This window comes from Aotus nancymaae, unplaced genomic scaffold (assembly GCF_030222135.1).
Source record: "Aotus nancymaae isolate 86718 unplaced genomic scaffold, 86718_ANA_hifiasm-v0.15.2.pri h1tg000053l, whole genome shotgun sequence".
In the NCBI taxonomy this organism is placed as follows: Eukaryota; Metazoa; Chordata; class Mammalia; order Primates; family Aotidae; genus Aotus; species Aotus nancymaae.
The window spans coordinates 9,749,223-9,775,688 of record NW_026988467.1 but is presented as its reverse complement, the minus strand read 5'-3'; the positions used below and the strand labels follow the sequence as shown (position 1 = coordinate 9,775,688).

Genomic DNA, 26,466 nt, shown 5'->3' with positions numbered 1-26,466 from the left:
TATTCTCCTGCCTCAGCGTCTCGAGTAGCTGGGATTACAGGCATGCGCCATCATGCCTGGCTAATTTTGTATTTTTTTAGTAGAGATGGAGTTTCTCCATGTTGGTCAGGCTGGTTTGGAACTCCCGACATCAAGTGATTTGCCCGCCTTGGCCCCCCAGAGTGCTGGGATTACAGGCGTGAGCCACCGCGCCCGGCCTGTAATGAAGCTGGGGCTGCACCAATAAATGTTAGCTGTTACTTTTTTTTTTTTTAAGAGATGGGATTTCACCATCTTGGCCAGGCTGGTCTTGAACTGCTGACCTCATGATCCACCCACCTTGGCCTCCCAAAGTGCTAGGATTATAGGTGTGAGCAACAGCGCCGGCCTTTTTTTCTTTTTTCTTTATTTTTTTGTGAGACAGTCATGCTCTGTTGCCCAGGCTGGAGTGCAGTGGCACGATCTCAGCTCACTGCAACCTCTGCCTCCCGGGTTCAAGCGATTCTCCTGCTGCTGCCTCCCAAGTAACTGGGGTTACAGGTGTGCACCACCATGCCTGACTAATTTTTTTGTATTTTTAGTAGAGAGAGGGTTTCACCACACTGACCAGGCTGCTCTCGAACGCCTGACCTCATGATCCGCCTGCCTCAGCCTCCCAAAATGCCGGGATTACAGGCGTGAGCCACTGCGCCTGGCCAGCTGTTATTATTTTTATTAGCACAGCAACACATCGTCCCCCTTGCTAGTGGAAGATCCAGTACCCTGTTGGGGTAACGGTTGCCTGCAAGACCTCTTCTGAAGCTCTGTGTCTGGCTTCCCCTAGAAACAGCCTTGAGTGGGGCAAAACCACAGAATCTCACGATCTCTCTGTCCCCATCCTTCTGCCTGACAGCATGCAGACTGGATTGTGTAGAGTGTGGAAGAGGCCTCCGGGGAGAAAAGGTGGAAGGGATCAGAAAGTCTGGGGAGGAGAGGTTGCAAGGCGGTACCCTGATCGTTGTAGATCAGCGTGATCAGCGTGGATCTGTACTGGAAGCAGAAGGGCTGGTAGGCTTCTTGGGCGTGCCCAGGGGGCAGGCAGCACTCTCAATGGGTGACAGCTCGAGGGATCCCACTAGGGTCCATTCAGAGAAGGCAGGCTTCTTTCCAGGGCTGTGCCGGAGAGGAACAGCCTGCGTATTCAGAGTCACTTTCCATCTTTTTTTTTTAGCGACAGTCTTTGTAGAAATGACTATTCTAGGCCGGCTGCCGTGGTTCAGGCCTGTAATGCCAGCACTTCAGGAGGCCGAGGCAGGTGGATCACCTGAGGTTGGGAGTTCAAGACCAGCCTGATCAACATGGTGAAACCCCGTCTCTACTAAAAATACAAAAATTAGCCGGGCATGGTGGCAGACGCCTATAATCCCAGCTACTCAGAAGGCTGAGGCAGGAGAATCGCTTGAACCCTGGAGGCCCCTGCCTCAGGCTGCCATTAGGCCGAGGCCTGCAGGCTCTGAGAGCAGGGCGGGGTGGGAGACTTGAGAAGCTCAGCTGTGTGGCTCACAGATGGTGGGGGGTGGGGAGGGGGGTGGTCCTGGCAGACCTGAGGCAAGAGGATCCCTTGAGCCCAGGAATTCGATCATGCCACTGCACTCCAGCCTAGATGACAGAGCAAGACCCTGTCCCTAGAAATAAATAAAAATTAAATTAAAAATTAACGTTCCCTCAGGCTGCCCAGAGGTGAACTGATGAGGGTACAAGAGACCGCTGGATTTGGAGTGGGGAGAAGGAGCAGAGGAAGGTGTTTGTCATAGCCCAGGTGAAAGAACAATGTGACGTGGACCAGCATGGGACTGTGGAAGGCAGAAGTAGATACACTTGAGGTATGTGAGGGATGAAAACCTGAGATCCCCCATCTCGGCCTCCCAAAGTGCTGGGATTACAGGCATGAGCCACCATGTCCAACCCACAGCTGGCATTGATCGTACCCTTTCTTAATCCTCCCAACTACCCTTCAAAGTGGGTATTTTACGCTGCATGTGGTGGCTCATACCCAGCAGTTTGGGAGAAGAAGGCAGGCAGATCACTTGAGATCAGGAGTTCAAGACCAGCCTGGCCAACATGGTGAAACCCTATCTCTACTAAAAATACAAAAATTAGCCGGGCATGGTGGCACAGGCCTGTAATCCCAGCTACTTGAGAGGCTGAGGCAGAAGAATTGCTTGAACCTGGGAGCAGAGGTTGCAGTGAGCCGAGATCACACCACTGCACTCCAGTCTAGGCCACAGAGCTACGCTCCATCTCAAAAAAAAAAAAAAAAAGAAAGAAAGAAAAAGAAAAGAAAAAAGTGGGTGTTTTAAATCTGAATTCATAGCGGTTAAGTTCATGTAATTCGTAACCGTTAGATTAAAGAATTGAACCCAGGCAGTCTGGCTCCAGAGCCCAAGTTCTAAGCTGCTCTGCTCGAGATAGGGTCTCTCCTTCTGGAAATAGACAGGGATGTAAAAGGGGGACATTCCTGTCGTAACCCACGCCACGCTCACACTCCTCCCCTGCGGTTTAGCACACCGCTCTAACCCTAATGTTTTACAAGCTAGGGGGTTGCTTGCCTGCTCATCTGGCCACAGGGGTGGATTTTTATTAACAGCCTCCTGCTGGAGAGGCCAGGAGCAGAGGGCTGTGCACCCTCCACACTGTGACCTTCCCACCCCACCACCCAGCCTGCTGTGGTTTGGGGTCTCTGGCGGGTTTTTTCTTTCCCTCTGAGAAGCCAAGTCAGCACCGACCCGGCTCCAAAACATGGAGCCCATGGGACGTGAGCTGGCCTATCAGAGACCTGCCCAGGGGCTCCAGTCTTTCTGGGACTGCCAATTATAAACAGATGCTCCTCCTGGGATCCACCCAGAGACCACCCAGCTCATGTCGCCGGTGGGAGGGCGCTCCACAGCTGAACCCCAGGAAGGAAAGCCAAGTCCAGCATTAGGGCAAGCCCCTTTGGGCTAGGAAGGCAGGGCTGAGTAGAGAAAGGCACTTGGGTATCCTCTGATCGGGGGCCTCCTGGGGCCGGTGTCTTGTGGTGAAGTTAGCCAAGCTTTTACTCTTGTGTCTGAATGTGAGGGTTACGAGAGGAGGAAGATTCCCTGGAGGACCCTGCACGCTCGTGGGAGAGGCGGGGTGTTCACAAATCGGTCGGCATGCTCACATCTGTGCACAAGTGGAGGCTGAACACAGACTAGAGTTAGCAGTGAGGAATGGGTGTCCTGAGTCAGGCTGATCTGCTGTTGTGAGCTGCGTGACCCTGGGTGAGTCACTGTCTGTCTGAGGCACACCTATTAAATGCGGATGGTAAACATACCCCCTCAGGGGGTTGTGAGAGTTAAAGAAAATATATCCACGTACTCAGCGCAGTGTCTGGCCCGTGGCAAGGGCTCCACAGATTTAGCCACTGTGTAGTGGTGGCATTGTTGTTGTGGGAGGCTGGAAGGAGCAGCCAGGGAGGCTTCAGAACTGAGGGAGCATTCAAGTGGGGTTTTACAGGATGAATAGGAGTCCAAAAGTAGCTTTGGCATTTGAAACAGAGAAAAACAGCCCAGGCTGGGCACTAGGTAGAAACACAGGGGAATCCTGAATTTGAGAGATTTAGTCCCTGTCCTCCAAGAGACAGGATATAGACCCCAAATGGATGTGAAAGCACACGCAGGGCCAAGAGCACTGTGTAATGAGTGAGTGGAAACTGGGAGCTGTGGGTCACCTGGCAGACTCCCTCCCTAACTCAGCAATGGGAGGGGAAATGTGAATAGTCACTTCACAATGGATGAGGGCCCCTGAAGGGGACCCACAGGGCTGAGGGATGTTATCTGTGCGTAAAGAATCTATTTGGGGAGTGATCCGTAGGGAAGCTTTTATTCCACCTTCTGTTGTTTTTGTTTTGTTTATTTGAGACCAGGTCTCTGTCGTCCAGGCTGGTGTGCAGTGGTGCGATCTCGGCTCACTGCAGCCTCCATCCCCTGGACTCAAGCGATCCTCCCACCTCAGCCTCCTGAGCCACCACACCTGGCCCCGCCTTCTATTTTTAAGATCATAAATAACAATACTTGTTCTTTAGAGACATTTTTCACAGAAACAATAGTCAGCTGCGATCCTGCCTCGAGACACCATCTCTGTGTAGCCTGCTGACTTCCACTGACCTGGTGGCTTATACCTGTAATCCCAGCACTATGGGAGGCCAAGGTGGGAGGATTGCCTGAGCCCTAGGAGCTTGAGACCAGCCTGGGCAACACGGCAATATCCCATCTCTACAAAAAATATAAAAATAAGCCAGGAGTGGTAGCTTGCACCGGTGGCCCCAGCTACTTGGGAGGCTGAAGTGAGAGGATCGCCTGAGCCCTGGGAGCTTGAGAACAGCCTGGGCAACATGGCAATATCCCATCTCTACATCTCTACAAAAAATATAAAAATAAGCCAGGAGTGGTAGCTTGCACCAGTGGTCCCAGCTACTTGGGAGGCTGAGGTGGGAGGATCACCTGAGTGCAGGAAATGGAGGCTGCAGTGAGTCATGACTGTGCCACTGCACTCCAGCCTGGGCAACAGAGAGAGACTCTGTCTCAAAGAAAAAAAAAAGTTTAGAGTTGAGTTATCTTATTCAAATAGTGCTGAACCTCTAGTGTCTGAACATTAGACTCCTGAGCATTTTCTCATGTCGTTACAGCCTGCAGAAGAGGGCGTAGCAGAGGCAGTGCTGGGATTTTCTCAGCTCTTCCTCCCCATGGGAAATACCAGGAGAGGGTGGGCACTGAGCAGTTAGTTAGTGGGTGCCATCTTCTGCCAGCTTAATCCCCACAGGACCCCTTGAAGAGAGGAGGTGTGTTTTTCTTACAGGAGAGTGAGTGGTGATGCCACCCCGGCAGCCTGTGGAGGGAGACATGACCTTGATTCAAATCCCAGCTCTGTTACTCAGTTGCTGTGTGACTTCAGACAAGTTGCTTAGCCTTTCTGAACTGCCATTTCCTTATCTTTAAAATGGGCATAATATGGCCACCTTCTCAATTCCCCAGTGAAAATAATGAGATTATCTTGTTTATTCTTTTCTTTTTTTTTTTTCCTGAGACGGAGTCTCGTTCTGTTGCCAGGCTGGAGTGCATTGGCGCAATCTCGGCTCACTGCAACCTCCACCTTCTGGGTTCAAGCGATTCTCCTGCCTCAGCCTCTCAAGTAACTGGGACTACAGGTGCATGCCACCATACCCAGCTAATTTTTGTATTTTTAGTAGAAATGGGGTGTCACCATGTTGGCCAGGATGGTCTCGATCTCTTGATCTCACGTCCACCTGCCTCGGCCTCCCAAAGTGCTGGGATTGCAGATGTGAGCCACCGTGCTGGCCTCTTGTTCATTCTTTATCCCACTCACTGTCATGTGTGACCGATTGTTTTCTGGTTCCTTCTCTGTCTTCCCCCACTGGAATATGGGTTCCTTGAGGCAAGATGACATCCTTTTCATTCTCTGCTGGATGACCACCTCAGCCCATAGCTGGCTCTCCGTGTGGTCCTGGGTGGACGGGGCTGTTGTGGTCACTGGGGGAGAGGATGCAGGAGAACGGCCGCCAGGGCGGGGATGACAGCAGACCCCTCAAAGCTCAGACGATCCCACCGTGCCTGGGGGCTTAGGGGTGCCTCTGCGAAGGTCCAGGGCTCTGGCTTCAAATCCTGTTTCACAGTGGATGGCATGGGGTGAGTTATGTAACCCCTTTGGGCCATGGTTTTCTCCACTGTGACTGTGGATAACAATGGCCTTCAGCGAGGAGGTGTCGGGCTGGCTGTGGCTCTGGGTGAGGGCAGGACAGGCCGGCACCCCGGAGGTCAGAGGTCTTTGCCTCTCCCTGCCAGTCACTAGGAAACAGAAGGGAACAGAAGACTGCCATTTGCCCAGAGGGGAGGGCAGAGGAGGGGAGGCCAGGAGGTGTTGAGCATCCCAGCCCGTATTTTATCAACCCTGCTTAAGAGTGAATTCCAGGCCTCTGGCCTTCCCAGCCTCTGCCTGTCCGCACGCAGTTCACTAAGAGGTAGCCGCATTGGTTCCAGGGGCTCAGAAATCAGTCCCCTCTGCAGGCCTCCACCCGCCCAGTCCTCACTCTCATGCTGCCCTGGGTGGGACTCTTGTCCTGTCAGCTGTGCAGGTCACCTCTAGGGGACTTGGGCAGGAGCCCCGGGCAGGCAGGCAGATGGCACCTGCCAGTTTCCTGGTCAGTGACTCAGACCTCCAGAAGGGTCAGGGTAGGGGCTGGAGGGTAAGAGGAGCCAGGAAGGGACAGTGGCGGGGGCAGCTCCACCTACCAGGGAAAGGGGCCCTCCCTCCACTCGGCCCACTCCAGTGCCAGCCCATCACCTCAGAGATGCCGCCAGACCCTAAGATGGAAGGTGCCCAGCCCGCTTCCCTAAGACTCCAAGCATCCACCAAGGACCTAAGGAAACACAACAGCACATAGGGTCACACACTCACACACACATTCACACAGTCACACTCACGCACACAGTCACACACACATTCACACACACTCACACACAGTCACACACATTCACACACAGTCACACAGAGAGACACCCACAGACACACACATTCACACAGTCACCCACAGACACATACACACATAGATGCACATTCACACAGACACACACACACAGACCCACATCCACAGACACCCACAGACACACTCACAGAGACACACAGACACACACACACTCTCGCACACAGACACAGAGATGCACGCATACACACACACACACAGACACACATTCACACGGAGACACCCACAGACACACAGAGACACACAAGACATACACAGACACACACACACAGCCATAGACACACGGAGACATACAGACACACACATTCACAAAGACACACATTCATACAGAGAGACACCCACAGACACACTCACAGAGACAGACATAGACACATACACACTCTTGCACACAGACACAGACACACAGACACACATCCACACAGAGACACCCACAGACACACACACAGATACACAGAGACACACAGACACAGAGATGCACACACAGACACATACTCACACAGAAAGACACCCACAGACACATACGCTCAGACACCCACAAACACACAGACACACTCACACACTCACGCAGACACCCACACACAGACACACTCAGAGACACACATGGACACACAGAGACACAGACACACACACAGACACCCACAAACACACAGACACACATCCACACAGAGACACCCACAGACGCACTCACAGAGACACGGAGACAGACATAGACACACACTCTTGCACACAGAGACACACACACTCTCGCACACAGACACATACACAGAGAGATACCCACAGACACACAGACACTCACAGAGACACACAGAGAGATGCACACACAGACACATATACTCACACAGAGAGACACCCACACACTCAGAGACACACACACACAGACCCATATATTCAGACACCCACAAACACACAGACACACTCACACACACACTCAGGCACACACAGACACATGCCTTCACATACACTCATGCAGACACCCACACACAGACACACTCACAGAGACACACACTCAGACACACAGAGACACAGAGACACACATGGACACACAGAGACACAGACACACAGAGACACAAACTCAGACACACAGAGACACACACACAGACACAGAGACACACACACACAGAGATGCACATAGACACACATAGACACATACACTCACACAGAGACACCCACAGACACACGGAGACACACAGACACAGACACTCACAGAAACACTCATAGACACATACAGACACACTCACAGAGACACTACATACTACTATGTGTCTGTGTGCAAGAGTGTGTGTGTGTCTGTGTATGTCACACACACACACTCACAGACACACTTCAGAAACCCACTTATAAAAACACACAGAACCTGGCCCAGAGATGCTGGGCAGGACATGCGCAGCTGGAGCCTCGCCTCTGTCTGAGACTGAAGCCTTGCCCTGTGGAAGCTGCTCCTCACCCGAGGCCTGGCCAGGACGGTGCTGATGCTCTGAGGCACCCAGGTCTTCCTGACTCTTGGCTCAGGGGAACTGAATGGAAGTTTCTGCGGCCCTAAATGGCTTAGCCAAGGGGATGGGTGGTCTCTCCTCTTAGAGACGGTTTAACCACCTCCCTCCCCATCCACCTGTGTACCTGAACTGTCATTCATTCATTCAACAAACAGAATGTGCTGTGCTGGGCACTAGGAGGTGAACAGCTTAGAATTGGGGTCCAGAGGGGTGGGTGGTGAGGAGGCAGAAAGGTAAACCTATTATGGTGCTGGGGAGAGGTGAGGCCTGTCCCCCAGTCCACCTGGGGCGCCCTCAACAGACGCTTGAAAGGAAACAGCCAAGCCTTAGGGCCCTGCCTGAGGGGCTTCCTGGCCCATGGAAGCCTTCATTCCTTCTTCATTCCCTCAGCCCTGCTCCACTTCCTCTCCAGGGCCGTCTTCCAGCCAAGTAGACAGCACTGGGGTAACCACTTGTCCCCACGGACATCTGAACCCTATGCCTTCCTGCAAGCCCCCAGCTTTAAGCTTTCCTCTCTGTCAACCTGCCCAGCAATTCCTAGGGCCCCCAGAGGCACCTCTCCCTGCCTCAGCCAGACCCCAGGGGCCTACACAAGGCCCATGTTCCTGTCACACATATGAGCCAGAGGTGGGATGGGGTTAGGCCAGGACCAGAACCGAAGAATGGAAACCAAGTATTACCTCCCCCTCAGGCTGACATAGTCAGAAACCAGATGGATGGATGGGTGCAGTGGGGCTGGTGGGTGGGTGTGTAGTTGAATGAATGGATAGATGAATGGATGGAGTTGGGTGGGTGAGTGGGTAGATGGATGCATGGAGTGGGGTGGGTGGGTGGATGGATGGATGGATGGAGTTGGGTAGATGAGTGGATGGTTGGATAGATGGAGTAGGGTAGGTGAGCAGATGAATGCATGGATGGATGGATGGTGGATGGATGGATGGAGTGAGATAGGTGAGTGGATAGATTAATGGAATGGGGTAGGTGAATGGATGGGTGGATGGAGGTGGGTAGGTGAGTGGGTATAGTGGGGTAGGTGAGGGATGGATAAATGGATGGATGGGTAGAGAAGCAGGTGAATGGATAGATGGATGGAGTGGGGTAAGTGAGTGAATGGATGGACACATGGATGGAGTGTAGGGTAGATGAGGGATGGATGGATGGAGTGGGGTGGACGAGTGGATGGATGCATGTATGGATGGAGTAGGGATGGATGGATGGGTAGATGGGTGGATGGATGGAGTGGATAGATGGAAACCAAGGATTGACTCCCCCTCAGGCTGACATACTCAGAAACCAGATGGATGCATGGATGAATGGAGTAGGGTAGATGAGGAATGGATGGATGGAGAAGTAGGTGCGTGGATGGATGAATGGAGTATGGTGGGTGAGTGGACAGATGGACACATGGATGGATGGAGTAGGGTAGATGAGGGATGGATGGATGGATGGATGGATGGATGGATGGATGGGGTGGGTAGATGGTAGGTGGATGGATGGACCAGTGAGTGGGAGAGTGGACAGATGGACAGATGGATGGATGGGCGGCTGTATAGATGGGGTGATAAGGGAGGAAGAAAGGCAACCTGGATGACAATGGCTGCAAGGCAAAGGGGGTGGTCCAGTGGAGTGGAGGAGCCCACACCAAAAATTGCCTTCCTGGAGCAAATGTTTGTCTTTTTTCTTTTCCATGAACTGAACCTCCCAGCTTCTCCTGGAGGAGCACATTCTGTGTTTAGTTCAACAGACAAGAAAGTGTCCCTTGGAGCCTGTTTGATTGCAGTCCATCTGCCTTTGACGGACTTGTATGGTCATGGAGAGGAATTGAGGGGACCCACTTGTTAAGCCCTTCCTATGTTTCAAGACCTTAATTAAAATACAGTGGCTAGTCTAAGTGGGGTTTTCAAACTGGGTTTAAGAGAACACTTATTTTTTTTGTAAAATATTTTAAAAGTTTTTTAAACTCTAATTTAAAAAATCAATTCCGTTGGAGGCCACTGGAATACCTGAGTGTCCCCCAGTTGGCCTGTTTTGTGCCCTCTCTGCTTAAGTGACAGTTCTGAGATTTCAAGGAGAGCAGCTGATAAACCGTTACCATTAGCAACTCCTTATCAATGTGACGTTTCTCTATACTGTGTAACAAAGCAAAATAGAGAAATCAGCTGGACCTGGGTCTGATGTGATTGGAGCCGCCATCTGTAACCCCAGTTTAAAACGTTTGCCTTCCCAAAGCAGCCATTTTGTTCTCAGTAGCAGCCTTTACGGTAAGAAAAGATTACGGAGCCAGGCATATCATTTATTCCTTTTCTTGGTTTCACATGTTGAGGTTTCCATGTTGGATTTTTTTTTTTTTAAGGGAGAATTTCATTGATAATCTTAAAAAGAGAAAAGAGGGCCGGGCGTAGTGGCTCACACCTGTAACCCCAGCACTTTGGCAGGCCAGGGTGGGCGGATCGCCTGCGGTTGGGAGTTTGAGAACAGCCTGACCAAAATGGAGAAACCTCATCTCTACTAAAAATACAAAATCAGGCCGGGCGCAGTGGCTCACGCCTGTAATCCCAGCACTTTGGGAGGTCAAGGTAGGGGGATCAGGAAGTCAGGATATCGAGACCATCCTGGCCAACATGGTGAAACCCCATCTCTTCCAAAAATACAAAAATTAGCTGGGCGTGGTGACAGGTGCCTGTAGTCCCAGCTACTTGGGAGGCTGAGGCAGGAGAATCGCTTGAACCAGGGAGTCAGAGGTTGCAGTGAGCCGAGATCACACTACTGCACTACAGCCTGGCGATAGAATGAGACTCCATCTCAAAAAAAAAAAAAGCCTGGCGATAGAATGAGACTCCATCTCAAAAAAAAAAAAAAAAAATCGGCTGGGCATGATGGTGCATGCCTGTGATCTCAGCTACTCAGGAGGGTGAGGCAGGAGAATCACTTGAACCTGGAAAGTGGAGGTTGCGGTGAGCAGAGATCACACCATTGCACTCCAGCCTGGGCAACAAGAGTGAAACTGTCTCAAAAAAAAAAAAAGAGAGAGAGAGAGAAAAGAAACAAAAATAGAAACCCGCGAGACGAATCCCCACGAAGCCTTTTGGCTCTTCTTGTCTCTGCTTCTCTCTTCTGGGCGGTGTTCAGCCCTCTGCCTTTCTCCCTCTGTGCTGGTGAAGGTGGTTCTTCCCTAGGGCTCTTGGTCCCCCTGTCATCCCACTCCAGGCCCTTTTACCAATAGAAGCCTCACTGGCCCCACAGACACATCGTGGGGAGGTGTCAAGGGTAAGAAATTGCCAGACTTCTCTTCTGAACCTTTTATGGGCCAGCCATTCATAAATGGGCCTAAACCCTCCAAGGTCACCTCCTGGCGTAATGAGTCCATGTTTATTACCTGCCAGGTGAGGCCATGCTTCCTTCTCAGCGGCAGCCTTGTCGAGGCCCTTCCAGAACTTCCTTAGGGGCGTGACTGCAGCTAGATGGGAGGCTTGGCTTAGCTCCTGTGAGCCTTGAGGCTGGAATGGTCCAGTCTACGCTGCCAGCTGATGTTAATAATCCTGGCTCTAGACCTAATTGGTGAAGCCAGCTGATCCCTAACAGAGAGCATTCTGGAACATTGTGCAGAAAGAGCTCTGCTATTGCCTCCACATTTGCAGGAAACGAACTGGCAGGAGGCAGCCTGCGGAAAGGAATATATGAGAAAAACTTGTAAATACACATCAATTGATTGATCATAAGTGGGCTGAGAAACGACTGGTTCACAGCCGAGGCGGGTGGATCACGAGGTCAGGAGTTCAAGACCAGTTTGGCCAAGATGGTGAAACCCTGTCTCTACTAAAAACTACAAAAAAAATTAGCCGGGCGTGGTGGCAGCTGCCTGTAATCCTAGCTACTCAGGAGGCTGAGGCAGGAGAATCACTTGAACCCGGAAAGCGGAGGTTGCATTGAACCAAGATCGTGGCACTGCACTCCAGCCTGGGTGACAGAGCAAGACTCCGTCTCAAAAAAAAAAAAAAAAAGGAGAAAGGAAAAAAAGAAACTACTGGTTCACTTTAGAATAGATTGTCCCTTTAAAAAGTTATATTGGCTGGGCACCGTGGCTCATGCCTGTAATCCCAGCACTTTGGGAGGCCGAGGCGGGTGGATCACAAGGTCAAGAGATCGAGACCATCCTGGTCAACATGGTGAAACCCCATCTCTACTAAAAATACAAAAAATTAGCTGGGCATGGTGGTGCATGCCTGTAATCCCAGCTACTCAGGAGGCTGAGGTAGGAGAATTGCCTGAACCCAGGAGGCAGAGGTTGCGGTGAGCTGAGATTGCGCCATTGCACTCCAGCCTGGGTAACAAGAGCGAAACTCCATCTCAAAAAAAAAAAAAAAAAAAAGTTATATTGTTGGCCGGGGGCAGTGGCTCACACCTGTAATCTTACCACTTGAGAGGCCAAGGTGGGAGGATTGCTTTTTTAATTAGCCAGGTATGGTAGCACACACCTGTGGTCGCAGCCACTTGGGAGGCTAAGGTGGGAGGATCTCTTGAGCCCAGAAGTTTGAGGCTACAATGAGCTATGATTGCACCACTGTGCTCTAGCCGGGGCAACAGAACAAGATCCTGCTTAAAAAAAAAAAGTTATATTGTTAATCTATGTTGTATTCTTTATCTTTGGGTGGAATCAGAGAGGCCAGTAATTTCAAGACAGATCACTCGAAATGCTGAATTTCTGATGGCAATCATTGCATCACTGTGGCTTGCTTCATGACCATTTGCTCTGTGCTGTTTTTCTCTTCTTCCAGATTGTTCTCTGGGGCCGGACTGAGAAATGCCTGAAGGAGACGACGGAGGAGATTCGGCAGATGGGCACTGAGTGCCACTACTTCATCTGCGACGTGGGCAACCGGGAGGAGGTGTACCAGACCGCCAAGGCTGTCCGGGAGAAGGTCCGTAGCCGGGAGGGTCTATTCCTAGCACAGCTGACCACAGGCGGATTCTGGCCAGAGAGAACATTCTCATGTGGCCTGGAAGACAGCTCTGCGTATGGCAGAGTGGCTTTGTCTGGGGCACCTTTGGGGACTCTCCCATGAAGCTGGCCCCAGTGACGTAGGCAGGGATTAGGTTGATTACGTAACAGGAGCCATCCTCTGTTGTTTCCTTGGAAATGTAGACCACGTGGGTTTCACTCCAGGACCGTGGCGGGGCACATGTCCCATTGGCCTCTGGGAAAATCCTTCTCCTGACTCCAGTCATCTGTTTGGACTAAATATATCAGTGAACTCCAAGAGAGGGAAACCCACCCTGAGTGTCTGGCACATGGTAATGTTCACTGTTTTTATGTCGCAGTAACCTCCTTTATTATAAATATGCTGTGTGCCAGGTACAGTGTGTGCCATAAATTATTTCTGCTCCTCAGAACAGTCCTGGTGGGGCATTAGCTTCATCCACAAATCAGGACTGGTGCTCAGAGAGGCAGTTCTCTTCCCCAGGCCCTGTGGCTGCTGGTGGTGGGGCTCTATGTGTGCAATTTGACTGGAACTGGGCTGGCAGAAAGTAGCCTGCAGGAAGGAATAAAGAAAGCTTGTAAATAACACATCAGTTGATTGATCATAAATTAACTCAGAAATTACTCGTTCACTTAGGAGTAGCTTGTATCCCTTTTAAAAAGTATATTTGGCCGGGTGCAGTGGGCTCGCACCTGTAATCCCAGCATTTTGGGAGACTGAGGTGGGTGGATCACTTGAGGTCAGAAGACCAAGACCAGCCTGGCCAACATGGTGAAACCCTATCTCTACTAAAAATATAAAAATTAGTCAGGCATGGTGGCAGGAACCTGTAATCCCAGCTACTTGGGAGGCAGAGACACAAGAATCACTTGAACCCAGGAGGCGGAGGCGGCAGTGAGCCGAGATCGCGCCACTGCACTCCAGCCTGGATGACAGAGTGAGACTCCATATCAAAAACAAACAACAAAAAACATGTGTTGTTGGTCTGGGGCTGGCTGCACTCATGGCCCCATGGCCCCCTCTCACCTGCAGGTGGGTGACATCACCATCCTGGTGAACAATGCTGCCGTGGTCCACGGGAAGAGCCTGATGGACAGTGACGACGATGCCCTCCTCAAGTCCCAGCACATCAACACCCTGGGCCAGTTCTGGGTAAGGCTATCCCAGGCCAGAGCCAGCCCTGGGCATATAGGGACCCCAGGCAGGGTGGAAGGGAGAGGACGCTTGCCAGGGCTTGGGCTCAGACCAGCAGGGATGTCCACAAACGAGGTGGCCGGACAAGAGGAATGACCAGCCCCAGGACACATCAGGCTTTGTGACATGTGCTCAGTGTCCTGGGGCAAGGAGCCCTTGGCCCTCTCCCTCGAAGGAAGGCTCGGGCACTAGAGCATCATGAGTGTCTGGGGTGGGCGGGCTGTTCTCCCCGAGAGAAGGGTGGAGGGGTTGTCAGAGCCTCAGCTGCTCCACACTGACACCCCATCCGCCCTCAGACCACCAAGGCCTTCCTGCCGCGAATGCTGGAGCTGCAGAACGGCCACATCGTGTGCCTCAACTCCGTGCTGGCTCTGTCTGCCATCCCCGGCGCCATCGACTACTGCACATCGAAAGCGTCAGCCTTCGCCTTCATGGAGAGCCTGACCCTGGGGCTGCTGGACTGTCCGGGCGTCAGTGCCACCACGGTGCTGCCCTTCCACACCAGCACCGAGATGTTCCAGGGCATGAGGGTCAGGTCAGTGAGCAGGGGACCCACCTCGGGGACGTTCAGTCAACCAACTGCAGAAAGAGCTCTGATATAAAAATCAGGCTGGGTGCAGTGGCTCAAGCTTATAATCCTAGCACTTTGGGAGGCCAAGGCAGGCAAATCGCTTGAGCCCAGCAGTTCGAGACCAGCCTGGGCAACATGGAGAAACCCTATGTCTACAAAAATTAAAAAATTAGCTGGGCATGGTGGTGCACATCTGTAGTTCCAGCTTTTCAGGAGGCTGAGGTGTGAGGATCAATTGCTTAAGCCCAGGGAGTTGAGTCTGCAAGCCAGCTGTGATTGTGTGACTGCATTCCAGCCTGGGTGACAGAGTGAGACTCTGTCTCAAAAAAAAAAAAAGTTGGCCAGGTGCAGTGGCTCATGCTTGTAATCCCAGCACTTTAGGAGGCCAAGGTGGGTGGATCACAAGGTCAGGAGTTCAAGACTAACCTGGTAATACCCCCTCTCTACTAAAAATACAAAAAAATTAGCCAGGCGTGGTGGTGGGTGCCTGTAATCTCAGCTACTCGGGAGGCTGAGGCAGAGAATTGCTTGAACCTGGGAGGAGGAGGTTGTAGTGAGCTGAGATTGCACCACTGTACTCCAACCTGGGCAACAGAGCGAGACTCTGTCTCAAAAAAAAGTCACTGAGGAGCCTCTACCCTCTGCTTGACGCTGTCCTACCTGGTTCTCTGTCTGCAAGGCAGTGATGCCATAGTGGGGCTGCTCAGGGAGCTTGTAGGAAACTACCAGAGCTACCGGCATGCAAGGGAGTATGCTCAAAGGTCAAAAGAAGCAGATGAACCTCCACAGCATCGTGCAGGGCAAAGGGAGCTGGAGATATAGGGGAATGTCTGGTTCTGCCTGGTTCTGCCTGGTTCTGCCTGGTTCTACCTGTAAGAAGCTCCAAAACAGGCAAAACGGGGTTGGGGTGATGGAAATCAGACCTGTGGCTGCCCCTGGAGGACTGGGGATATAACCTGGAAGGGAGGCCAAGGGAACTGTAAGGCTTTCAGAGATGTCCTCCCTTCTTGATGGCAGCAGTCATTAAATAGGTGAAAGTTAGTCAAACTGTCTGCTTAAGATTTATACCTTTTGTTGTATGCAAATTATAGCTCAATTTATTTATTTATTTATTTTATTTTATTTTTTGAGATGGAGTCTCTCTCTGTCACCCAAGCTGGAGTGCAGTGGCACGATCTCGGCTCACTGCAACCTCCACCTCCTAGATTCAAGTGATTCTCCTGCCTCAGTCTCCCGAGTAGCTGGGACTGCAGGCGTGCGCTCACACTCAGCTAATTTTTGTATTTTTAATAGAGACGGGGATTTACTGTGTTGGCCAGGCTGGTCTCAAACTTCCAACCTCAGGTGATCCACCTGCCTTGGCCTCCCAAAGTGCTAAGGTTATAGGCATGAGTCATGGTGCCTGGCTGTAGCATAATTTAAAATAAGCAATAGGGAGGTCCAGCCACTCTTCCTCCAAACCAATTAAGTCAAGGAGAATAGGGACCACTGGTCTAGAGCTCATGCCACCTGGGGTGGTGACCCTCTCATAGTTGTGATGTACTCTGTGACATTAGGTCCATGCGTTACTGCTCTGGCTGATCTGTAAGAAGTTAATGTCTCCATCATAGGTTCTGCGGTGAGGACAAAATGGAATCTGGCAGGGAACACCATATGTGGTACACATTAAGTGCCCAATAAACGGTGCTATAATGATATGCAGTCATGTAGGGGCATGAAGTCATCAATGAATGAAAACCGGGAATTACTCAAATACTGTTCTCCCTGGTTTTTTGCAGTCCAGCGTACAACGCTTCACCTTCTGAATTATATACTTAAGCTGCTTCCACAAATGAGGATGACGTGGAAGGGTCATCATGAGAATTCAATGAGGCTGTTTTGTGTAGGGCATGCCACGTGGGAGTCACTCATTATGCCTTAGTTACTGTTAATAGGGGCAGTGCAATGTTGGTTGTCAAGAATCAGAAATACCAGGCTTGGTGGCTCATGACTGTAATCCCAGCACTTAGGGAGGCTGAGGCAGGTGGACTGCTTGAGCCCAGGAAATTAGAAATAATACACGTAACACATCTGCAAAGCCCAGGTAGCAGATGCGCTATAAGGAGCTGCTGGCCGGACGTGGTGGCTCACACTTGCAATGCCAGCACTTTGGGAGGCCAAGGTGGGTGGATCACCTGAGGTCAGATATTCGAGACCAGCCTGGCCAACATGGTGAAACCCCGTCTCTACTAAAGACACAAAAAATTAGCCAGGCGTGGTGGTGCGCATACCTATAATCCCAGCTACTCGGGAGGCTGGGGCAGAAGAATCGCTTGAACCTGGGAGGCGAAGGTTGCAGTGAGTCGAGATCACCCCTCTACACTCCAGCATGGGCGCGAAAGGGTGAGACTCTGTCTAAAAAAAAAAAAAAAAAAAAAAGTAGCTGCTGCCCATTATTTTTTACTAACAATAAACATCTTCATAAATGCATGTCATTAATTTTCCTAGCAGACCACCTGGCTGGCGTACAAATAGTCATAAATTCTGAATTTTGAGGAGGCTAGACTAATGGCTATTGATGTTTCCTGTGGGCATTTTCCCCCATGGGTCTTGGTTTGGTTTCTTTTCATCTGAGTATACAGAAGGTGCTCAATAAATGTGTCCTGGACAGAAGTGCATCAGTGGCAATCTGCAGTATTAACTGGGTGTCCTGAGCACAGGAAAGAGCAGGGCATTGCAGACATTGACTGTGTGTGTCTATTTCACCCTCTAGCATAGTTTCCTCTCTACAACTTTAAGAAGGAAATTCGAGGTTTTCCCGCGACAGTTTTTCAGAGTGTGAACCCAAACTGCTTGGGGTCAAATTCCAGCTCTGCGTAACCTTGGGCAAGTTACTTGACTTTTCTCTGCTTCAGTTTCCTTACCTCTAAAAAGGGATTCATAATAATAGTATCCCTGGCTGGGCATGGTGGCTCACGCCTGTAATCCCAGCACTTTGGGAGGCCAAGGTGGGTGGATCACCTGAGGTCGAGAATTCAAGACCAGCCTGGCTAACATAGTGAAACCCTATCTCTACTAAAAATACAAAAATTAGCCAGGCATGGTGGCGGGTGCCTGTAATCCCAGCTACTCGGGAGGCTGAGGCAGGAGAATCGCTTGAACCCAGGAGGTGGAGGTTGCAGTGAGCCGAGATTGTGCCATTGTACTCCAGCCTGGGCGACAGAGCAAGACACTGTCTTAAAATAATAATAATAATAACAGTATCCCCTTTTCTTTTTTTTTTTTTTTAAAGATGGGGTTTCACCATGTTGGTCAGGCTGGTCTTCAACTCCCGACCTCAGGTGATCCGCCCACCTTGACCTCCAAAGTGCTTGGATTGCAGGTGTGAGCCACTGCGCCCGGCTTCAGTATCCCCTTTTCATGGGTTAGGTGAGCGCCTGTGTGTGAATCATCTGGCCATGCCTGGCGAGTAGCAAGCACTTGGTGAATATTAGCTACCTGTGGTTGTGCCAGGGAGCCCCGAGGGCTTGACCAGAAGAGTAGTAGAAGGAAGATGGTACCAACTCCCATTTCCAAAAGAACAAAACGTGAATAAAAGCACTGGTTTCCTCCTACAACCATGCTTGGCAGCTTCCCAGGGTTAAATGGGTTAAATGTGAAGACACGCTTAGGACAAAATGGTGAGTCTCTCAGCAAGACTGGACGCGTCAGTGGATGTCGTTGTTTATAAATTGCTATTTATTTAGCCTCTTTTTTTTTTTCTTTTTTTGAGACGATGTCTTGCTCTGTCACCCAAGCTGGAGTACAGTGGCGTGATCTTGGCTCACTGCAACCTTCGCCTCCCAGGTTTAAGCAATTCTCCTGCCTGTGATCCTAGTAGCTGGGATTACAGGCACTTGCCACCATGCCTGGTTAATTTTTGTATTTTTAGTAGAGACGGTGTTTTGCCACGTTGCCCAGGCTGGTCTCGAACTCCTGGCCTCAAGTGATCCACCCACCTCAGCCTCCCAAAGTGCTGTGATTACAGGCGTGAGCCACCACGCCTGGCCAATTGAGCCTCTTCTATGTTCCGGCCATAGACCAGTCTGGAGCCACTAGACACTTTACGGTGGCTGCTGCATTTGGCCCACACAGCAACCCTGCAAGAAAGCTTTTATTCCCATTTTACAGATGAGGGAACTGAGGCTCAGAGAAGCAAAGTTACCTGTCCAAGTCCGCACAGCTCGAAACTGGCTAACTGAGCATGCTTCTTCCAGGAATTTGCACTGCTTCCGTGGGAGTTAATAGCTCTGCCAGTTCTGCGTGGAGAGGAAGGAGAAAATCCTATGTGCAGACGTGCTTGAGGCCTCCTCTGTTGGCTTCCCTGGCGGGGGTCTTACCAAGAAGGATCTCCCTCAAGCCCATGGACTTTGGTCTGTCCATCCTGTCTTCCCTTTCCCAAGAGACCGGACAGGCCACAGGTGGAAGCCAGACAATCCAGACTGCCCGCAACCCCTGTAGGACTCCAGTATCAGTGAGCTGCCTCAACATGCTTATCTCTGGAGAACCACAGAGGCCAGCTCCTCTTGACCACAGGGCTTCGGGCCTCTCAGAATCACAGTCGGGGCCAGGCGCGATAGCCAGTTTCACACCAGTAATTCCAGTGCTTTGAGAGGCTGAGGCAGGTGAATCACTTCAGCCCAGGAGTTGCCAGCTTGGGCAACATGACAAAACCCGGCCCTACAAAACAGATATAAATTAGCTAGGCATGGTGTGTGCACCTGTAGTCCCAGCTACTCGGATGGCTGAGGTGGGAGGATCACTTGAGCCCAGGGAGGTTGAGGCTGCAGTGAGCTGTGATCATGTCACTGCACGCCAGCCTGGGCAACAAAGTGAGACCCAGGACTCAAAAGTAAAAATTAAAAAAAAAAAGAATCACCATCATAATGATGACAAAGGAATCACAGGGCAGGGGTTGAGATCCATGTGTCCTCTGAGGCCAAGACCACGCTGGGAGTCCAGGGCTCCCTGTTGCTCAGGAATGACATCAAACCTGGGTGATTCATCACCTTAATCTTCCTGGTGCCACAGCGGATCACAAGCTCTTTGTGGGATTGGGTCAGAGCCAGCAACATAAGCCCTGCACCTATAGACCCAGGAGGGGCAGGAAGAACAGTGAGCAAAGAGGACAGAGCATTGGACTGGTTTGAATCCTTGGGTGTCCCTCTGACTCAATAGAGCCTCAGTTTCCTTATCTGTAAATTGGGAGGATCATCTGCGCCTGAATCTGGCACTGAGGGAACATCATCACGGTTTGGGTCTAGGGTCACATGCTTCTAAATAGTCATGAGAAGCCCCTGATGTTTGCTTATGCAATCATTCATTCATTCATTTTAAAATCTCGTGGAAAGCACTATGCAAATGTTTGAATGAGTCAATCAGTGAGTTAGAACCAGCAAACTGAGCTGAAGACATTGCTAGCCCAGCCCCTGCCTCCAGACAAAATGAGCAGGACACATTTGGAAAGCAGCAAGTCGTCAGTGTGTTCAGTCTGTGAAGTATTTATTGAGCACCTACTATGCATCAGATGCTGTGCTAGATGCTGGGGATGCAACAGGGGGCAGGACCGACCAGGCCTTCACCCTCAGGCAACTCGTAGTCTGATGGGGGAGACAGGCCACCGACAAGAAAACAACCCAACAAGCAAGGCCTTCCCAGGTGGGGTGAACATGATCAAGGAAATTAGCAGGGGACGAAAGCAGAGGTCACTTTCGGTGGACTGGCCTGAGATGCCTCCCAGAGGAGGAGCTGGGAGGAGAAAGCCAGACCGTCGAGAGAGCTGGCAAAAATCCCTGACCCAAGAGTGTGATGTGACAAGAATAGAGATGAGTGGTGGCTCATGTGTGTAATCCCAGCACTTTGGGAGGCCAAGGTGGGTGAATCACGAGGTCAGGAGTTCGAGACCAGCCTGAGCAACATGGTGAAACCCCGTCTCTACAAAAAATACAAAATTAGCCAGGCATGGTGGTATATGCCTGTAATCCCAGCTACTTAGGAGGTTGAGGCAGGAGAATCGCTTGAACCCAGGAGGTGGAGGTTGCAGTGACCCGAGATTGCACCTCTGTACTCCAGCCTGGGTGACAGAGTGAGACTCCATCTCAAAAAAAAAAAAAAGAACAGAGAAAGACCGGTCCTGAAGGAGCAGAGTGTAGGGAAGAGGAATCAGGAGGACAGGCAGAGCCCGGATTGCACGGGGCCGTGGAGAGGCCAAGCCCTGGGGCGCTGAGAACCCTTGGAGGGCTTGGGAGAATGGGTCCCCAGTAGGTGGGCTAGAAGTCCTTGACTCAAGAGAGACCCCTGTGCGCCTGGAGGAGTGAGGGAATGTGGCACTCCTGATGAGTGTCGGGTAGAGGGAATATTCCAAGCAGGCCTCGAGTCTCTCAGATAGGAAAGGTCAAAGGGTGACCCAGACATGTCAGCCTCATAGAGGCTTCCAGATAAGCACATGCCTCTCCAGGAGAAACCCACTGTGTCTCTTCCTGTGTTCAGGTTTCCCAACCTCTTTCCCCCACTGAAACCGGAGACAGTGGCCCGGAGGACAGTGGAAGCCGTGCAGCTCAACCAGGCCCTCCTCCTCCTTCCTTGGACGATGCATGCCCTCATTATCTTGAAAAGGTATGGGGCTGGGAGAGAATGCTCTGGGTCAGGGGAAAGTACGCATGTGATCAATTAGTCATGTCTGCTGCGGGCATGAGCATGAGGAGTGGCGGCACATCTGCTGTTGATGTGCTGTGCTTACCTGCGGCAGCAGTTCTCAAACCTGTTAGTCACAGGGCCCCTGTGAGTTTTAATAAGTGTGGAGGAGGCTGGGTGCAGTGGCTCACGCCTGTAATCTCAGCACTTTGGGAGGCTGAGGCAGGTGGATCACGAGGTCAAGAGATCGAGACCATCCTGGCCAACATGGTGAAACCCTGTCTCTACTAAAAATACAAAAAAATTAGCTGGGTGTGGTGGCGTGTGCCTGTAGTCCCAGCTACTCGGGAGGCTGAGGCAGGAGAATTGCTTGAACCCGGGAGGCAGAGGTTGCAGTGAGCCAAGGTCGTGCCACTGCATTCCAGCCTGGTGCCTGGTGACGGAGTGAGACTCTGTCTCACACACACAAAAAAAAGTGTGGAGGAACCCAAAGAGCTTTTGTCAATGTGAGTTGTGTCTTCACTATTTACTGTATTAGAAATTGCGGGTATCCACAGTTATTCTAACCTATATTAGAAGTTGCCAGGCGTGGTGACTCATGCCTGTAATCCCGGCACTTTGGGAGGCCAAGGCGGGCAGATCATGGAGTCAGCAGGGAGACCGTCCTGGCTAACATGGTGAAACCCTGTCTCTACTAAAAATACAAAAAAAAAATTAGCCAGGCATGATGGCACACACCTGTAATCCCAGCTACTTGGGAGGCTGAGAAAGGAGAATCGCTTGAACCCAGGAGGCGGAGGTTGTAGTGAGCCGAGATCAAGCCATTGCACTGCAGCCTGGGCGACAAGGGCAAAACAATGTCTCAAAAAAAGGAAAAAAAAAAAGAAATTAAAAGCCAGAAAAATGTCATAAGATGTATATATTTATTTATAATATTTATTCATTTATAAATAGCCATGACAAACCCATTACATTAATATAAATATATTTTTATGGCAACTAGTTATATATTCTAAAACAAAAGAAATATAGTCAGGAGTGGCTTTTTTTTTTTTTGAGACGGAGTTTCGCTCTTGATACCCAGGCTGGAGTGTGATGGCGTGATCTCGGCTCACCGCAACCTCCACCTCCTGGGTTCAGGCAATTCTCCTGCCTCAGCCTCCTGAGTAGCTGGGATTACAGGCACGCGCCACCATGCCCAGCTAATTTTTTGTATTTTTAGTAGAGACGGGGTTTCACCATGTTGACCGGGATGGTCTCGATCTCTTGACCTCGTGATCCACCCGCCTCGGCCTCCCAAAGTGCTGGGATTACAGGCGTAAGCCACCGCGCCCAGCCAGGAGAGGCATTGTTTTACATTTTTGCAAATCTCTTTGTTTGGTCTAATTGAGGACAACTGGATTCTTACATGTGCTTCTGATTTCAATTCGTTGTGATATCTTGTGTCACATAGCCTCCAGAAAATTCTACCATTCACTGAGAATGAAAGTGAAAAAAGCAAATAACATCTTAGGATTTTTATAAAAACAATTTGACTTCAGAGAGCCCTGAAGAGATCCCGGGTACCCCCAAGGGTTCCTGGACCTCACTTTGAGAACCACTGTTCTAGAGCCTATTGGACATAGCCCCTGCCCTCAGGGAGTTTACTGTTACAGGAAACACGGGATCTCAATGCCAAGAGCTCAGAATTCACAGAAGCATCATAGTGCCAGTCAGGTGGGACGTAGTAGGGCAGAGCACTTTGGGGAGGTAGGCTTCATAAAGGAGCAATTCCTCCTCCAGAATTTGCCTGGCATCCTATTCCCCTAGAACTTTCCAGACTTTGTGCGGCAAACCCTTTCCATCCCAGTCCCACACTCAGTTTTCTCAGGCCTCTTAGTACAGCGGGAGAGCCTCGTCCCTGGAGCCACAAGTGACCATGGTTCTTGGCTCCCTTGGGGCTCCGGTTCCCGACCCCCACCTGACTGAGCCCCTCTGACCCGGAAGGCCTTTTCAGGAAGGGAAGCCCCCAAGTGCCAGGCTGGCTCCTGCTTTCGTGCGACACGCAGTCCCAGGAAAGCCAGCTTCTGCCCTGGCTGCTGGGACATGGTGAGCCCCAGCTGAGGGGCTGCCCCAACACACACAGGGCACAGACACCTCGAAACCAAGGGGAAAGACCGATCGCCATCCTCCCGCAAACTCAAAGCCCTTTCAGCAGCACAGGGATGGTGGCGCCCAGGGGCATCCAGGCCACACCCCGGCCTCCCTCGGTCCATCCTGACCTCGGGTCTGAGATGCTCCTCGGCCGTCTCTAGGAGCCCCTAGTTGATCAGGGGCCCAGGTCCTCACCGAGGCCAAGCTGCCACCCTCCACCTCAAGGGAGCTTCTCAGCAGCCTTCCAGAACTTTCTAGAGAAAAGTTGGTCTCGAACATCTCAGCACTCTCCACAGTAGCCCTCAGCCTTCATTTTCCAACCTAAACTACTTTTCAACAGGAAGCAGGAGCCACCCCCTCCCCATTCCCCAAGCGGCATCCTTTCTCACCACCCCCAGGAAGCCTTCCAGAATGCTCCAGCTAGACGTGAACCTTTTTCATCTTATACTTAGAGTGGACCTTCAGTTTGATTCACCAAACAGCATAGGGCCCTCTCTGTGCTGGCCCATGCAAGGGGCTAGGGATCAGAGATGAACTACCCGCCATGAAGGCCCCCACAGGCTTGACAAGGAAATAGACGAGGACTGCACCAGGGCTTGCTGGGGAAGCGCCAGGCTCTGGGTTCCACGAGGAGAAGCCTGAGGGTGAGCCCAGGACGTTTCCCCGGAGGATGTGACACCCAAATCGTACCTGATTCCTCAGATCCACACTGTATGTAACCTTTGTGGAATCAGTGGCAGTTGGGATTGATGGATCTCTGAGCTGCCTGTGGGCACCAAGATGCTAAGAGCTTGGTTTTGTGTTTTTAGTAGAGATGGGGTTTCACCATATTGGCCAGGCTGGTCTGGAACTCCTGACCTCATGATCCACCCGTCTCAGCCTCCCAAAGTGCTGGGATTACAGGCGTGAGCCACCGCGCCTGGCCAAGAGCTTGGTTTTAAAAGTGTGCGTTGTATAAGGGACAGAAGGTCAGCACTCCCCCTGACAAGGAACACACACAGGTTAAGGCATTGCCACCTACTTAGTGGCATCTAACTATCATTTTTTTAATGGGTACAAAAAATAGATTGAATAAGAACAAATCTTTGACACCACAACAGGTGACTATAGTTAATATTAATCTAACTGTACATTTAAAAATAACTAAAAGGGCCAGGCACGGTGGCTATACCTATAATCCTAGCACTTTGGGAGGCCGGGGCAGGCAGATCACCCGAGGTCAGGAGTTCGAGGCCAGCCTGGCCAACATGGTGAAATCCCGTCTCTACTAAAAATATAAAAATTAGCCAGGCATGGTGACAGGTGCCTGTAACCCCAGCTACTCGGGAAGCTGAGGCAGGAGAATCACTTGAACCCAGGAGGCAGAGGCTGCAGTGAGCCAAGATCACACCATTGCATTTCAGCCTGGGTGACCTGTCTCAAAAAAAAATAAGAAAAATAAAAATAAATAACTAAAAGACTATAATTGGAGTGTTTGTAACATGACAGATAAATGCTTGAGGTGATGGATACTCCATTTACTCTGACGTGATTATTATACATTTGTATGCCTGTATCAAAGTATTTCCCGTACCCCATAAATATAGATACCAACTATGTATCCACAAAAAATTTTTTTTAAAAAAAAGAGGGCCGGGCGCGGTGGCTCACGCCTGTAATCCCAGCACTTTGGGAGGCCGAGGCGGGTGGATCACGAGGTCAAGAGATCGAGACCATTCTGGTCAACATGGTGAAACCCCGTCTCTACTAAAAATACAAAAAATTAGCTGGGCATGGTGGCGCATGCCTGTAATTCCAGCTACTCAGGAGGCTGAGGTAGGAGAATTGCCTGAACCCAGGAGGCCGAGGTTGCGGTGAGCCGAGATCGCGCCATTGCACTCCAGCCTGGGTAACAAGAGCGAAACTCCATCAAAAAAAAAGAAAAAAAAAAATTTGCTCTGACCACCCACCCTCTGCCTTTTTAAAAAATATATTTTAAAAAGAATTTTTTTTTTTCCAAGACAGAGTTTCACTCTTGTCGCCCAGGCTGGAATGCAATGGCATGATCTCTTGGTTCCCTGCATCCTCCGCCTCCCAAGTCAAGCAATTCTCTTGCCTCAGTATCCTGAGTAGCTGGGATTACAGGTGCCCACCACCATGCCCGGCTAATTTTTGTATTTTAGTAGATCGAGTTTCGCCATGTTGGCTAGGCTGGTCTCAAACTCCTGAGGTGATCCACTCACCTTGGCCTCCCAAAGTGCTGGGATTACAGGCGTGAGCCACCACATCTGGACTTTTTAAAAAACATTTTCGAGACAGGATCTGGCTCTGTCACCCAGGCTGGAATGCGGAGGTGTGATCTCAGCTCGCTGCAACCTCTGCCTCTTGGGTTCAAGCTATCCTCGCACCTCAGCCTCCCCAGTAGCTAGGACTATAGGCACATGCCACCGTGCCTGGCTAATTTTTTTTTTTTTTTTTTTTTTTTTTTTTTTTTTTTTTTTGAGACGGAGTCTCGCTCTTGTTACCCAGGCTGGAGTGCAATGGCGCGATCTCGGCTCACCGCAACCTCGGCCTCCTGGGTTCAGGCAATTCTCCTACCTCAGCCTCCTGAGTAGCTGGGATTACAGGCACGCGCCACCGTGCCCAGCTAATTTTTTTTTTTGTATTAATAGAGACGGGGTTTCACAATGTTGACCAGAATGGTCTCGATCTCTCGACCTCGTGATCCACCCGCCTCTGGCTAATTTTTATATTTTTAGTAGAGACGGGGTTTCACCATGTTGCCCAGGTTGGTCTTGAATTCCTGGGCTCAAGTGATCCTCTCACCTCGGCCTCCCAAAGTGCTTGGATTATAGACATGAGCCACTGCGCCCAGTCTCCCCTGCCTTTTTAACAGCTGCTTATCCACTTATGTGAAAGCTCTTCCCC

The 26,466-nt window shown here is 50.9% G+C and overlaps 1 protein-coding gene and 1 pseudogene across 8 annotated transcripts in view; both read left to right on the top strand.

Annotated features, from left to right (window-relative positions):
• The window catches only part of DHRS3 (dehydrogenase/reductase 3), a 57,743-nt gene that overhangs the window by 30,600 nt on the left and 677 nt on the right, over nucleotides 1–26,466 (top strand). For 7 of the 8 annotated variants that reach the window (XM_064363289.1, XM_064363288.1, XM_064363291.1 and 4 more), the window contains exons 2-5: nucleotides 12,807–12,950; nucleotides 14,043–14,162; nucleotides 14,501–14,739; nucleotides 21,283–21,408. In XM_064363289.1, coding sequence (XP_064219359.1) covers nucleotides 12,867–12,950; nucleotides 14,043–14,162; nucleotides 14,501–14,739; nucleotides 21,283–21,408 — 569 coding nt within the window. In that variant the 5' untranslated portion in view covers nucleotides 12,807–12,866. Of the gene's footprint in view, nucleotides 1–1,644; nucleotides 1,842–12,806; nucleotides 12,951–14,042; nucleotides 14,163–14,500; nucleotides 14,740–21,282; nucleotides 21,409–26,466 lie in introns of those variants that run through there. The other variant, XM_064363286.1, reaches the window with a different exon arrangement.
• Nucleotides 24,507–24,606, top strand: LOC135269570 (U6atac minor spliceosomal RNA; annotated as a pseudogene).